The following is a 15,142-nucleotide window of genomic DNA, read 5'->3' on the forward strand; positions in this document are numbered from 1 at the left end:
AAAAACACAGAGGGGTTTTTTTGTTATGGCTTTACTGGTGGAACAAACTACAGTCTTAGCTTGAGCTGATTTAATTTCCTTTTTATGAAGGACGGAGCTTACTGGTATTCCTCTCTAAAGGCCCTTTATTTGCACGAGAAAATGTAATAGTGTGATTACATAAATGTGTTTGCACAGTCACATTGTGAAGATTCATCATCATTTTGAGGGACATAAAATAAAATCTCCAAAGCTTATGGTCAGGGTTAGACAGGTAGCAGTTCAAAGTTATGCCTTCTGAAGTGACGGAAACTCGACTCTGTGTCTTTGTGTGTGAATGTGCATCGTGGCGCATATAAAGCTTCATCTATGGATGATATGAGCAATCACTATTTTGGGATTTCTGGTTTGTGCGCTGGGAGCTTCACTGATGCAATCATCCGGCATCTCAAAGATAACATGTTGATGCATCATAGTAGGCAAAGGCACTAATATCACTACCAAGATGGTTTATCTATGTCAGGGGTGTCGAACTGCCGTCCTCGAGGGCCACAATCCTGCATGTTCTAGATGTTTCCCTCTTCCAACACACCTGATTCAAATGATCAGCTCATCATCAAGCTCTGCAGAAGTCTGATAACGATCCTGATCATTTGAATCAGGTGTGTTGGAAGATGGAAACATCTAAAACATGCAGGATTGCGGCCCTCGAGGACCGGATGTCGACACCCCTGATCTATGTACTATAAACATCTACCCATGTGTCCCAGTAGACCTTGACAGCATGGACCAACACCAGGACCCTAAAACCGAAGCAGCAAACCATTTTGTACGCTCTGAAATCAACGTATCCAGTTTGTAGCGTCTTTTTTTTAAAAATCCTTTCCTCAATCGAAAACTCATTCGCAAAACTGTTCTGGATGGACTGACCTGTGTATTTACGTGCTGTGAGTGTCTCAGATTCACTGATCAAACATCAGCAGCAGTGCAAAAGGACTGTTGTTTCCAAGGCCAGCACATCATGAACAAACTATAAAGGTTCTACAACAATCCACAGCTAGTTTTGTGTTTTCAGAACACCAAACAACTTGTCACTGGCTCATGCTAGAATGAATGATTTTTGTTTATCCCCTCAAATAACACATTAACTATCTGCTCACTTTAACACAATGACGTAAATACATTTGTTTACTGATCCACATGTCTTCAGCTACAGATCATCAGCTTATCTTTCAGCCTCAGTATATGTAGCACGGTACTGTGTGGAGGCCTCAGGTTCATGTTGAATGCCGATCCTTTTAGAGGATTCTAGTGTATTAAACAAGTCAGCTGGAAACATTGAAGGCTCAGTCAGTTTTTCCAACTAGCTGACTGGAAAAAAGAGGTTTTTTTGTTTTTTTTTTTACTATGTTAGCACCTTTACATTGGCTCCTTGTAAAATCCAGAATAGAATCCTCCCCTTTACATGCAAAGTGTTTAGTGACTAAGTAGCATAGCATCCTAATAGAGCACTTTGCTTTAATTGCAGGCTTACTTGTGGTTCTTTGAGATTCCAAGAGCAGAATTGGAAGCAGAACCTTCTACTGTGGAACGAGCTGGGGAGGCTTAAGCGTCCTGTTTTTGATTAAGCTTCTGGTTCGGGCTGCTCCTGTGGTCCTGAACCATTCCTGAGTTCTGCTCCTTTAGGCCCAGACTTGCACTGATCACCACTCTGCTTCACTCTCAGTGTATCTATGACCTCACCAACATCTCCAGTGTCAACTGCTCTCTTGTGCATTGTTTGTCTCTCTGCTTCACCCTCACCCCAACCAGTCGAGGCAGATCGCCGCCCTCGCTGAGCTTGGTTCTACGGGTGGTTTCTTCCTGTTAAGTTTTCTTGCCTAAAAGGGATTAGATTTATTGGCTTTTTCTCTAGAATTGAATTGGTGCTCCAAGATGACTCATGCTGTGAGTTGGTGTATTGTTTTTAAAAAATTACTCACAATTTGGAGTAAATCTGCCAGCATTCACCAGTAAAACTGCACACAGTGCTAGACTAGGAAAGTTACTGGAGTTGTTGCAATATTTGGGGATGATTGTGTAATTTACACTGCTGTTGCATCGGTGTCAAAAGGCCCATCCACGAGCTTCTCACTGATAAATAATTTACCGTACAAGCCAATACAAAAAGTGCAAAATGTCCTTCAGACGCTCTCGCTACGGCATGCTTTTTTCTGCACTCCCTTCGCTTTCATTCGTTTCAGACATCCTCTCCTCCTGAATGTTATCAATAATGAATCCTCCGTGAGGCGGCTGCTTGGATTTGTCGTCTTCCGTCGTTCCTTCGGTCCAGGTTTCCCAGTCTCGGCCGGATTTTTGGCTTTGGAGCTTATGGTCCGACAGAGTGAGTAGCTGGTTGGCCTGGCTGGCACTGCAGTGAGGCAGTGGCACCTGGTAAGTGGTGTGGAACCGACGCAGGTCCACTCTGAACGAACCTTTCTCCAGCGTCATGCAGGGTTCAAAGCGAGCGCCCCACTCGATCTCTGTTTCGATGTAAGATGTTTTGGCTTGGCACATCATACCTGTGTTTGACATGAGGAGATGGAAGGAAGAGTTAGAGTCACTATTTTCAGGAGCGAAGTACACATCCTTCGCCACATGATGCCACTGTTTGATTCTCCACATTTGTGCAGAACTTACAGAACTGAACACAACAGCTTTCTGATCACAACAGGAGACACATGCTCAATATTGACATTATTGACAGTTTTGTTTTTTGTTTTTTTTTACCCAGCATGCACACTGAAACTGAAGCAGCTAAATGGAACTGAATCATGACTCATTTTATTATCTGCAGTGTATCTCAGAAACGTCAAGCTGGTTTCCAGAGAAAAAGGACTGCGTGAAAGCAACCGCACCTAAAAGCCTGATGCAAGAGCAGGGTGGTGCTTCAGTGGTTCTCCTCAAAATGACATCTACTGTCTGTACTGTGTATTTCATGCTTCCATCTCTAACTAGTGTCTGTTGTTTACACTGAATAAATCTGCAAAACATTCCCTGACTATGTGTTTGGTTTGCTTTCCCCACAATACTCAGTCTTGCAATATCATTAAGCATTTATATTTCTTTCCTAAAGGCGGCATAAACAGTCCTTGAAACAGAAACTTCTATTTTAAGTTGTCACATTTATACCATTTAAAGGTTGTAATTTTTTGGGTGTTTTTTTTTTTTGTTTGTTTGTTTTTTTCGTCATCCGTAATAACTCATGGAGTTTACTGGAGAATACATCAAACTGTGTCATCATGAGTGACGCATTCTAGAGAAGAAGTGTTTTTTTTTACTCACAACAATGTCGAAATCAACTGTTACAGTAAATGTTGCTCAGGACATCAATTAACAAGATCTACAAATCTAACTTAAAAAACAAACAGGGAACAATGGGGGGACCTCATCTTTTAATCTGCACTACTTACAGTAAAGTCTCCCACAGGTTTCCTCACAAATTCCATATTCCCCAGAAGCCTCGGTCATGCTGTTTCAATACAAAGCCAGATTTATGTGAGGTTAATTGGAACCCTGGCAGAGATGAAACAACTCATCTAATGTTTGTACAACCGCGGCTTGAGTCAGAACATCGTACTGTATGTTTGGGAACTTGGTTTTCCTCCCTGGCCTTAAATGGAGATACATGCACGTGTTAACATTTGGGTGCTTGTTTATCACTTGTAACGTCTCAGAGCTTCATGAATTCATTAGAAATTATGGTGCTGTGGAAAAGTATATGTTTGCATATTTGTCTCATCTTTAATGTTTCTAGTTTTAATATAAGATAAAGATAAGCCAAGAAAATACAAAATGCAGTTTTTAAATGATAATTTCATTTAATGAAGGAAAAATGCTGTCCAGCTGCAGGGTGGAGCAGTTGGTAGCACTATTGCCTCGCAGCAAGAAGGTTGCCGGTTCGCGTCCCGGTGGGGGCACCGGAATTTTTTGCATGTTCTCCTCGTGCAGCATGGGTTCTCTCCGGGTTCTCCGGCTTCCTCCCACACAGTCCAAATACATCCATCCATCCATTTTCTATACACCGCGTAATCCTCATTAGGGTCGCGGGGGGGCTAGAGCCTAACCCAGCCGACTTAGGGCGAAGGCAGGAAACACCCTGGACAGGTCGCCCGTCCATCGCAGGGCCACACTTAGAGACAGACAACCAAGCACACTCACATTCACACCTACGGACAATTTACAATCACCAATTAACCTCAACATGTTTTTGGACTGTGTGGGAGGAAGCCGGAGAACCCGGAGAGAACCCACGCTGCACGGGGAGAACTCCACGCAGAAAGATTCCGGTGCCCCCACCGGGACGCGAACCGGCAACCTTCTTGCTGCGAGGCAACAGTGCTACCAACTGCGCCACCTTGCAGCCCGTCCAAAAACATGTTGAGGTTAATTGGTGATTCTAAATTGTCCAATTGAGTGTGCTTGGTTGTCTGTCTCTAAGTGTAGCCCTGTGATAGACTGGTGACCTGTCCAGGGTGTCCCCTGCCTTCGCCCTAAGTCAGCTGGGATAGACTCCAGCCCCCCCACGACCCTAGTGAGGATTAAGCGGTGTATAGATAATGGATGGATGGAAAATGCTGTCCAGCGCCATCTTTCCTGAGGGGACGTGTAACTGTCCCCTTCGCTACTAATCATTGGGTTCAGTTTCAACAGCAACACCCACGTATGTTTACTGCCAGGCTTGCTGAATCTAAACATCACTTAAATAGAGCACGTCTGCTTTAGTGCAGCAGACAAAAAGCTACACGTGAAGCCACGTTCTAAAGAGGTTTAAGAACAGATGTGGAGCAAAGTCACTGACCTTTATCTGAATGGATAAGGCTCTGCGATTCCAGTGAACCACATTGAGAGTCACTGTTCACAAATGGAGAAAGAAATGACACGGCTGTGAACTTTCTCAGGAATGGCTGACCCACCAACATCTTATCATGAAAGTCACAAAAAAACCCAGGCCAACATCTGAAGAACTGCATGTCTCACTTGCCTCAGTTAAGGTCAGTGGCCATGATTCCACAATAAGAAAGACACAAAAAACAGCCTCAAGATGGAATGACATCCTGTGGGCTGATGAGTCAAAGGTGGAATTCGTTGGAAGACATGTGTCCTGTCACATCTGGTGTGAAGTGAACACTGCATTTCATAAGAACAAATGGCATCACACCGGCAGTGAAGCATGGTGACGATAGTGTGATGGCTTTGCTTATACAGGACTTGAATGACTTGTCAACTGATGAGGTCATGAAGTCTGCTCTCTATCAAAAAAATTTCCAGGAGGATAGTCACCCATGAATTCATGATGTAATGCTCAAGAGACAATGACCTAAAGCACACACTTCACCTCTGAATGGATCAAAAAGAACAAAATTAAGGTTTTGGAGCATCCAAGTGTGGGCTTGAATCCAATTGAGATGCTGTTGCAAGACCTTGGAAAAACAGTTTCTAATCAAAAACCATCTAATGTGGCCAAAATCAAACTATTTTACAGAGAAAAGTGGGTAAAAAATCTTCCATGGTGATGCAAAAGACTGACCACAAGCTACCGCCAACATTTAACCGCAGTTGCTGCTGCCAAGGTTGGTCCAACCAGTTATTAGGCTAAAATGTGCAATTCCTTTTTCACAGGGGTGATACAGGTTCTTCCAAAAAACATCTGCAATAAATCATCATTTAAACACTGCATTTTGCGTTTTGTGGATCATCTGTTGTATATTAAAGAAATCTAAATAAACAAATATCTATGCGGTCGGTCAAGAAACCACATGAAAAACAGAAAGCTGTAATGATCCAAAGCAAACCTCAAAATCCCCCCATGAGAAACCACACAATGACGCTTTTGGAGTCTCTTCCACAGTCCCAGACGAAAATCAAACAAAAGTCCATTGATGATCCAAAACTGTGGGAGCCACACACGAAGATACACTTAGAACTATCCTAGACTACAACATTTTAGAAAAGTGACCACGAATTTCCAAATCAGGAACAAATGCTTCTGTTACTAAACCAGCAGACTTTTGCACCACAATTGTTGAGGTCATGAAATAAGATTACATTGAATTTTGAAGATTTTTTGTGGTTTGCATTCAGCAACGTGTACAACAAACATACAGCACACACACACACACACACACACACACACACACACACACACACAATCATCTCAAAGTGCCAACATTTACAGTTTTTTCTTTTTTTAATGTCTTTGTCAGCTTATAGACTTTTTCAGAGCTGATACTGATTATTAGTAATCAAGGAGATGGATAGCAGATGGAACCAATATGCAATTGCAGTCAGAACGAAAATCTTGGTCGTCAAAATTTAGAAAAATAGACTCAAAGCTTTGTTGAAATGCTTTTCTATATCTACATTTCAGTTTAAGTAGAAGACAGTTTTATTTTTTTTAAACATTTATCAGTTTTATTGTTGATGTGGTTTGTTTTTTTCAGCTTTTCTCTAATGTTTGCACAAATTTCTTTGAAAAGGCCTTTAGTTTCCAACTTTTCTGAACACCCAGAGTGACTTGAGAGTGCTGCGTCTCATTTTGCAAACATTAGTCTGTTTGTATAAAAAGAGGCTATAATTAAGGCAGCCCCCTTTAGGACTCTGGACAGTTGTTGAGAAGCAGCGGAGAACCTGTTTCGACTGGCTTTTTGAACACTCTGTTCTAGTAACTTCTCTTTCCAGAAACTAGAAAAACATCTAACCATAAACCTTTTCACAAACAGCAATCGGAATGTTTTCGGTGGATAAATCTTGCCAGCTGATTATAGCGTTCTCCTGTTTAGACACAGGCCGCTTTCACGTGCTTTGATTGGCGACAACACAAACGGAAGTAGAATAGAAAAAATATATATATTATACATCTGAATTAATGAGGCAAAGACTTAGATATTTTATTAAAATCAAGTTGTGAAGACGCTGCCATTCCTTTCTTCACCCCTCTCTTCCTCTGCTTTGTTTTTTCTCTCTGCGGCTCCACATCTGCAGCTGGTTTCTGTCTATTTGTTCATTTAGGAGGGTTGTAGATGGTTAGAAAGATCTGTTGTAAATTTGGGGTGTGTTTTTGTCACACACAAGAGAGGATTCCTTCTTAGAAGCATTTCTTCGACAGAAAACGTGAAGAATCGAGTTTGTGTCCTTACTTTTGTCGGTGGGACGAGACACCTAAGATATGTATTGCGCAAAGTAAAGTCTCCTAGCAAGAAAGTAAACAAGCTTGTTCCCAAAAAATGTCAAGCTATTTGTTTTATGTGTTTTGTCCAATATCGTTATGCTTTGGTACTCCACGTCACCCTGACTCATGGATTCCTGAATAGAAACAGAATACACACATGTTCCAGCTAAGTGCATGCCAGCCACTTAGTCATTGGCCTGAAAAATGTAACGTCAAGATTTTAGACAATACATGTAATGTCCTACATTTTCCTACAGTAAGGGGCAGCTAACTTCCTTCTTTCAAAAAAGTAAATGCATGAATGTGTCTTTACATGTACAGTTAGGCTTCTATTACCCATGCAAAATTTTGAATTAAAATATATATCTTTTAAACAAAGGTATTTCTTCTGGCTGGGAATGACATTAACAAGTGACAAAAGACAGAGAGACATTGTTTTAGAGATCCATCCATCCATTATCTATACACCGCTTAATCCTCACTAGGGTCGCGGGGGGCTGGAGTCTATCCCAGCCGACTTAGGGTGAAGGCAGGGGACACCCTGGACAGGTCACCAGTCTATCACAGGGCTACACTTAGAGACAGACAACCAAGCACACATTCACTCCTATGGACAATTTAGAATCACCAATTAACCTCAACATGTTTTTGGACTGTGTGGGAGGAAGCCGGAGAACATGGAGGGGGCCACACTGCACGGGGAGAACATGCAAACTCCACGCAGAAAAATTCCGCTGCCTCCACAACCTTCTTGCTGCGAGGCAACAGTGCTACTAACTGCGCCACCCTGCACCAAAAGTGTGACAAGCCCCGAGCGGGATACGAGCTCGGGCCCTCCGACTCCAGGACTAGTTCCCGGTGCGGGAAGGGGGCGCTTAGCGTGGTGAGCTATGCGCACCGGTGTTTTCGAGATGTTAATGATAATTTTAAACTATTTCTATCTATTGCCTTTATTTGCCTCCACATGAGTCAGACAGTTGCTCTGGCTGCTAACAGTATTTCTGCAGGTCCATCCTGAGATCTTTGACCTTGAAGGCTTCCTCTCCATCACTCTGCTCTTCAGTTCCTCCACAGATTCTGGATGGATTCAGATCTAGACTCTGGCTGGGCAGCTCCAACATCTCCTCATTGTTTCCTCTTCACCATTTCTTCACCACTTCGGCTGCATGATTCACATCATTGTCTTGTTGGAAGCTTGCAAATGCTGCCCACATTTTTTGTTTTGTTTTGTTTTTGTTTCTGCAGAATGCCTGCATTTCCTCCACAATCGGAATGTAGTTCTTTATTCTCACGATGCTTTTTTATGTTCACAGGTCTGTTTGTTACACTGGTTGAAAAAATTTCCCAAAGCATCACATTCCCATCATTGTTTTTGACCGTGGGGATGTTGTTCTTGAGGTTGAATGCTTCTCCTTTCTTTCTTAGTACAAAAACCACTTCTCTTTGTCCAAACAGCACCATTTTCATCTCATTCAACCGTAGAATCGATCAGCAGTGAGTTTCTTTTTATTTTCCCAGCTGTACTTTTGTGTGTCTGTCTTGGACAAGTGGAGTTCTATGTGGTCTGTGTTCATGGAGACCAGCCAGGACTGCTCACATTCATCAAGACGCTCTTGGTGGGGACCGCTATCATTTTTGTCATCTTGCCATGTGCTTTGAGGTTTTATACAGTTTGGAACCCATCCTACTTCTTGGCTACATTTTTCACTTTGTCATATGAAACCATTTGGATGTGACTCTCTAATCACAACGTGCAATTCTCTCTCAGCGACGAGCCCTACCAGCTGTTTCAGTCTTCACTTGATATTCAGTAGCCGCTGGCCAGAGAACTATTGCATCAGCTGTTCTCGCTTTATTGTGTATTAGTAACGGTAAAGCTGTACTTTCTCAGAAACTGATGACAACTTCATTACTAACATTTTTAACGTCTTACCGTCACTTGTTTATGTAGTTACCAGCCACAAGAAACGTATTGGTCAAATACAAATTCAGATGAATGGGTATGAATAATTTAGTGCTTAACTAGACATGTTAAAAGGTAGCAAGGGAGCACAATAATTGGATTGGATTCAAATGACTGCTTGTACACATACAGTGTACATGTACGTGTACAACGTAGCCCCTATAGCAACACTGATGGAAGTAAGGATAAATCTTATCGATGTTTTTCTGCGAAAGGTTTTGCCCAAGGGAGCCTCCAGACAAAACAATGAGGGTGATTTAGACTGTCTCCCTTGTGGTTCCCACAGCTCTAGAAATTACCAGTTAGAAACCGCTGCATGCATTTCCCAGGAAAATGTTTCAGTTTCTCTTTCTGTAGTTGAAAAACTCACTGATGAAAGTGAAAGTGAATGAAAGAAAACACAGAAATCTTGACTTTACTTGTGTGATATCTCTGTATCTTTGTTTGGTTGCTGTTATGTTGGACTACTCACCTGTCGCCTCAACAATTCCCTCCAAGATGACGATTATCTCAAACTGTTGGCGTCTAAGCTGCTCCGGGCCCAGTTCCCACAGCGGACTGTTTGAGTCGATGTTATGCTGTATGACTTGAGGCTCCACCAGGAAAAGTCTGTCTGATCCAGTCTCATAGCCAAGATCGATTTCAGTTTGCTCAAGGGGCAAGAACTCGCCCTCAGCTGTTTGGCGGGACTTAATCAACTTTGCACGAACCTTTGCGTCCACCATGTGACTTTCTCTCAGGTCTCCCAGACGGAACATCAAACACAGTTGGTCATCTCGGTTTGCAATCACGCAAGTGCGACTAAAAAGAAGTGTCTCTGCTCGCTTCTTAGGGCGGGATATTTTAACAAACATGCACCCCACCATGAGGGCGTCTATCATGGACCCAACAATGCACTGGATCATAACCAACAGCACACCCTCGTGGCAGGTTGGAGAAACAGTGCGGGAGCCATAGCCAATAGTGCGTTGTGTCTCCACCGAGAAGAGCAGAGCTGAGATAAAGTCATTTACACCTAAGTAGCAGGGTGTTTGGTCTACGAAGGGGTCCTCAGAGGTGTTAAGCTGTCGCTCTTGTGCGAGATCACCTCGAAAGTAAGCATTAAAGAAGTAGAGCCCGGCAAACAAGAACCAGGTGGTGATGTAACACATCATGAAAACAAACAGGAACCAGCGGTACTGGAGGTCCACAAAAGAGGTAAAGATATCAGACAGGAAGCGGCCCCTCTCAGAGATGTGACACAGATTGACGCGACACTTTCCATCCTTGGAGACATAGCGAAGTTGCTCCCTGGTTTCTGGGGGAAGCGTCGGTGTTTGGTTGCTCTCACTCTCCAGGAGTTTACTCCGGGCTTTGGCCAGCCTCTCTATCTCTCTGGCGGGACTGGATATGTTGCTTTGCGCTGGTGAGAGTGGGGTGCTGTGGATAGGACTGTTGTTGAAGGTCCTAAGGGGGCCGTTAGAGCCCATGTCGGGCACGCTGAGGGCATGACGGGGGGAGCGTGAAACACTCTTGGTCTCTCTTAATGAGCATCTGCGCAAGAAATTTTGCTCTGTGTCTGTGAAACCAAGAGGTGACGGCGGAAGCAAGCACACATTTCCCCGGTACGGGATGTCTGTTGTACTTTTGTGGCGTCGCTTTGCTGTTGCAAGCTCAGGAAAAGTCCCTGGCATGATGTCTGGCAGAGGAAGTGGTCTGTCTGCGTCTGTCTGGAAAAAGAAAAAGACGTATTGCTGTTTTTTTGCAACACCCAGCTTTGCTCATTCAAAGAGTTTCCTGGAGTTCACTCTTGAGTGAGTACAGCACATCACTTCTTTTTATAACTTGTGTGTTCCAGAAACGAAACAAAGCACATTGGCCTGGCAAGGAAGTTTTCTGAGAACTGCAGTGATGGATAGTTCCGTAGCAGCTTCAAAATAGACTAAAAAGCTTTTTGTAAGGTCCAAAACAAACTTTCAATCTTAACATTTAAGCCAATGTGAGACAACAGACTGTGTGACTAAAGCTCCAGAGCATCATGTGGTAATTTGGTCATTTCTGGTTTTACATTTGCCAAACATAGTACAATAGAATTTTAGCATACTTTGCAAAGGAAAGCAATTATTCAAGGGAAATACATACTGTCTTACATTTATTAAATAGCTCTCGCACTGCATTTTCTCCCCTGATGGTGTTGAATGGACAACCATGATAGATTTTGCTTGATAGGGAGTAGACGGTCGCCGTCCTCTTGTCCCGTCTTGGGTAGTCCCGGGGGGTCCCATGGTTCCCACGCTCACTGTCGTCCCAGTGGATCTAGGGCACGATCTGCTTTCCAAACTAGAGTCTCTTCTGGGAAACATTACAGAAGTGCAAAGGCAATAAACACTAGCACAGCATGATTACGATCATTTGGATGTCACGGTTCTTCCACTGAGGACATAAGAGAAGATCCTCACACATGATTTAGATCTTATTATTGGGTTTCAAGTGTAGGCTATGTCACACTGAGCAGAATGCGGGCTCTAAACATAAATTCAAGCTCAAGAAAATGAACTTTTAAATAGTCACAAATATCCAAGAAATGTTGCCACAGAGCTGAGGCCATTTTTAACAAATACTGTCACGCAGTGAAACACATTTCCAGCTGTTTTCCTCCCAGTGAAAAAAAGAAAAGAAAAGACAAAACAACTTCCAGATTATATTTGAAACAGACTAACCTGAAGGCACACTCTGTGTCATTCCATGCCAAAGATGAGGCGCAAAAAATTTCCTTTTAAAGCAATGTTCGTAGTCCGCATACTTTACCTAACACTAAGCAGCCAACGCAAAGGGAAAAAGCTTTAGAGGGGATATCTTCTCCAGCTGGAGCTAAGCTGCATCATCCCGCTGCCTCAGCAGTACTGCCAATGCCTCCTGCAGTGTAGGGCAGACGAGCGTTATAGAATATGTACACAGCTGTCTAAACCTATTAACGTGGACAAAGTGGAATTAACCCCAATTTAATGTCTAACATGTAAAAAAATGCACAAGGCTGAACAAGGCTGTGACATTCATTATAACCTTGCAAATATTGCATGTGGGAGTACTTTTATAAGCAGGAAAAGAACGTTTTGAAATGTCCTAATGCAAGATTAGACTGAGTAACTAATGATTAAGCAAGCACAAAGTCTGCTGATTGGTCCAACTTATCATCACAGGGGCACTTCAGAGATTTTCTCAGGACTGGTTTACTCCTTATCATCATATCGTGTGTTGGAATAATCTCAGCTCCTGTCTCACGAGCTGGGATGGAGCATGAATAAGTGATAAAAGGCAGGGGTTAAATGAGAGAACCTGCTGAGCAGATGTTAGGAAAATGATTCAGTGGAGTCCTAACTGCTTCAACAGAGTCGTCTCTCAAGTCAAAGCAATGTTTAACGTGCAGCAAAGAATCAAATCCACAGTGCAGCGTCTTAACAAGTGACGGACTAAAAACATGAAGCACTGGTTCTTAAACACAGACAGTGAACAGAAAACAATCTCCTGCAAATGGGGGTGATTAGATACAGCTCTCTTGGTGTTTTGACTACCCCTGCCAAGAACAGCTTGTCCTTATCTCACACTCACAAAGTTCAACAGAGGTAATGGACATTTACAGCACTACCTCATAGACTTTTCATGGGCAATGTAATTTCCAGTGTTTTTGCTGTCCCTTGAATGGCCCCAAGAGGAAAACGAATGTGAAGAAAGTAATTTAGTTTTTATTTAAAAAGAAAAAGAAAAAATTGGCCCATGGGGAACTCTTTGACTGCATGTGTTTTGCAAGACATTTGGACATATCTCAGTCATTAGTAGCTGCTAACCAAAGTAGCTTAAAAGCAGCTATTGAGTAAGAAAATTACTTTACAGTCGCTTTTTTTGTATAGCAGCTGGAAATGTTTAAATGTTTAAGGTATTTGTTTGGCACCATCTCATTCTCTGGCCAACATAAAATTACTCTAACTGTGGTTCTCAAATAAAAAAACCTGAATCCCAAATTGGGCTGCAAGGAGGACACCAGGTTGCGTCCCGGTGGGGGCACCAGGATCTTTCTGCCTGGAGTTTGCATGTTCTCCCCGTGCAGCGTGGGTTCTCTCCGGGTTCTTCCCACACAGTCCAAAAACATGTTGAGGTTAATTGGTGATTCTAAATTGTCCGTAGGTGTGAATGTGAGTGTGTTTGGTTGTCTGTCTCTAAGTGTAGCCCTGTGATAGACTGGTGACCTTCACCCTAAGTCAGCTGGGATAGACTCCAGCCCCCCCATGACCCTAGAGAGGATAAAGCGGTGTATAGATAATGGATGGATGGATGAATCCCAAATTCTACTACAGACAACCGCAACAGTCAGTGACAGGTCCAGGCTTTTAAGACCCACTTTCGAGGCTGGATAAACGCCAGTAGGGGGAGTTAAACTGGTCATGACAGTATTAAAGGGGTGCTTAAGCAAGTTTGTGCTGCACATGCAGTTTAAAGTTAGATTAAATTGAAGCTCAGGTTATGGTTTGACTAAAATGTTTTCGTTAGGGCTCACATTATTACTGATTATCTGTAATAAAGGAGGTCAATAACTGATGTTTGGAACAGATTTACATTTGCAAAAAAATAAAAAAATCTTAGTGTCAAATTAAGAATAACACAAAGTAAGGCATTAACCTTCATTTAACTGCCTTTATGTATATTTAACATATTTTTAGTTAAAAAGACACCTTTTAAAAATGTATCTTTCAGTGTCAGAGCCAAAATAGTACATTTTAATCAATTAATTTTTTTTTTAAGAAATCAATTCTAAAAATCCCAGTACCGATAATCAGAAAATTGCTGAATGGGTACAATAATCGATCAAACCGATAAAAACCTGAGCTGAGAATATTTTTGTTCTGAAAACATTCTGAGAAAGTTCTTTAACATTCTAGTAATGTTTCCAGGAAGCTTTTCGGTTTATTTTTTTTTAGACATTGTTAGACCTTAATGCCAGACATTCTTAAAATATTTTCCAAATGTTGTGTTGAGAATGCACATTGGGTAAAAAAGACATAATGTTTTATAAAAGAACGTTCTTTACAGTGTCACATCAGCAACATCCACAAAACCATCCTCAGAACATTGTAGTCAACATTATTCCCCTTTGTTAATATACGATAATACAGAAATGTTTTATAAAAGATGCTCTGTTGTCAGAGAACTTCATAACATCTTAATTTTTTGAATGTTGGTTTGAAAACGTTCTTCTTGTGTTGTCATGTAATTGAATCTGTGGCCCGGACAAAACATACATCAAATATTCTCTGAATGTCTCGGTTGACTTTTCACCTTATTGGAACACTTGAAAACAGCGAGTGTTGCGGGAATGTTCTCTGCCAACTGGGATTGGGTTTTATATGTGTCTAGTTTCAAAAACACTGGATCCTACGTTTTTCATAATTCATTTTCAGCTGCTCAAATATTTTGTTTGACTTCCTTTCAAACTTTTGAACTCCACATCCGTTTATATATATGTCCGTTATATTGCACTCGATCAAGTCTACACCCAAGCTGACATGATACTGAGGAACAAAGGTGGAGTTTCCTTTCAATCAACATAGAAAAGTAACTGTGCAAGAAAAGAAATAGGATGTGTTGAAATAAACATGGGTGGTGCCAAGCGGTGCCTCATAGTGACTGGCTCCTCTACAAGACCTACAGTGAAGCCTCTTAGAGGGCAACACATGTACCCATAGACCTCATTTTACTGCCAATAAATATTATTTTTCTGGCAGAACTTTTTTCCTGAACTGTTTCTCTGCTGTTTTTCAATCACATGCAACCACGCAGTTCTGACCAACCAGTATTATTGTCACTGAAAAGTGCACAGATAATATGAAAATACATCTGCTTTCATATGTTAACGCTGAATCTTTTTAGACATTTTTGCGAGTTACAGTGTGTTTGATTTAAGTTTAGAGGTGGATTTAGTTGTACAGATTCTTAAAGACTGTAGCTATACATACCAT

General features: G+C 42.0%; 1 protein-coding gene across 3 annotated transcripts; it reads right to left on the bottom strand.

Annotated features, from left to right (window-relative positions):
• Positions 1-15: 15 nt before the first annotated feature.
• Positions 16-12,901, bottom strand: kcnj20 (potassium inwardly rectifying channel subfamily J member 20). Of its 3 annotated transcripts, XM_008284998.1 has the most exons (5): positions 11,852-12,901; positions 11,282-11,483; positions 9,625-10,861; positions 709-2,540; positions 16-520 (listed from the first exon to the last, which is right to left on the bottom strand). In XM_008284998.1, the coding sequence occupies exons 2-4, from the start codon at positions 11,414-11,416 to the stop codon at positions 2,176-2,178; spliced, it is 1,737 nt and encodes a 578-aa protein (XP_008283220.1). In that variant the 5' UTR covers positions 11,417-11,483; positions 11,852-12,901; the 3' UTR covers positions 16-520; positions 709-2,175. The 3 variants fall into 3 exon arrangements, with proteins under 3 accessions (XP_008283220.1, XP_008283219.1, XP_008283218.1); XM_008284997.1 differs by having other exon boundaries at positions 16-497; positions 720-2,540; positions 11,282-12,901; XM_008284996.1 differs by having other exon boundaries at positions 11,282-12,901.
• Positions 12,902-15,142: the final 2,241 nt, after the last annotated feature.

The sequence above is a fragment of the Stegastes partitus genome, unplaced genomic scaffold (assembly GCF_000690725.1).
Source record: "Stegastes partitus isolate 25-593 unplaced genomic scaffold, Stegastes_partitus-1.0.2 Scaffold383, whole genome shotgun sequence".
NCBI classification, from domain to species: domain Eukaryota; kingdom Metazoa; phylum Chordata; class Actinopteri; family Pomacentridae; genus Stegastes; species Stegastes partitus.

Coding starts and splice junctions, on each gene's coding strand:
- kcnj20 (XM_008284997.1), bottom strand. CDS start 11,494: ATGTTTCCCAGAAGAGACTCTAGTTTGGAAAGCAGATCGTGCCCTAGA. Junction 10,862..11,281: donor GCGAGAGCTATTTAATAAAT/GTAAGACAGTAT, acceptor TTCTTTTTCCAG/ACAGACGCAGACAGACCACT. Junction 2,541..9,624: donor GGGAATTGTTGAGGCGACAG/GTGAGTAGTCCA, acceptor TGTCAAACACAG/GTATGATGTGCCAAGCCAAA.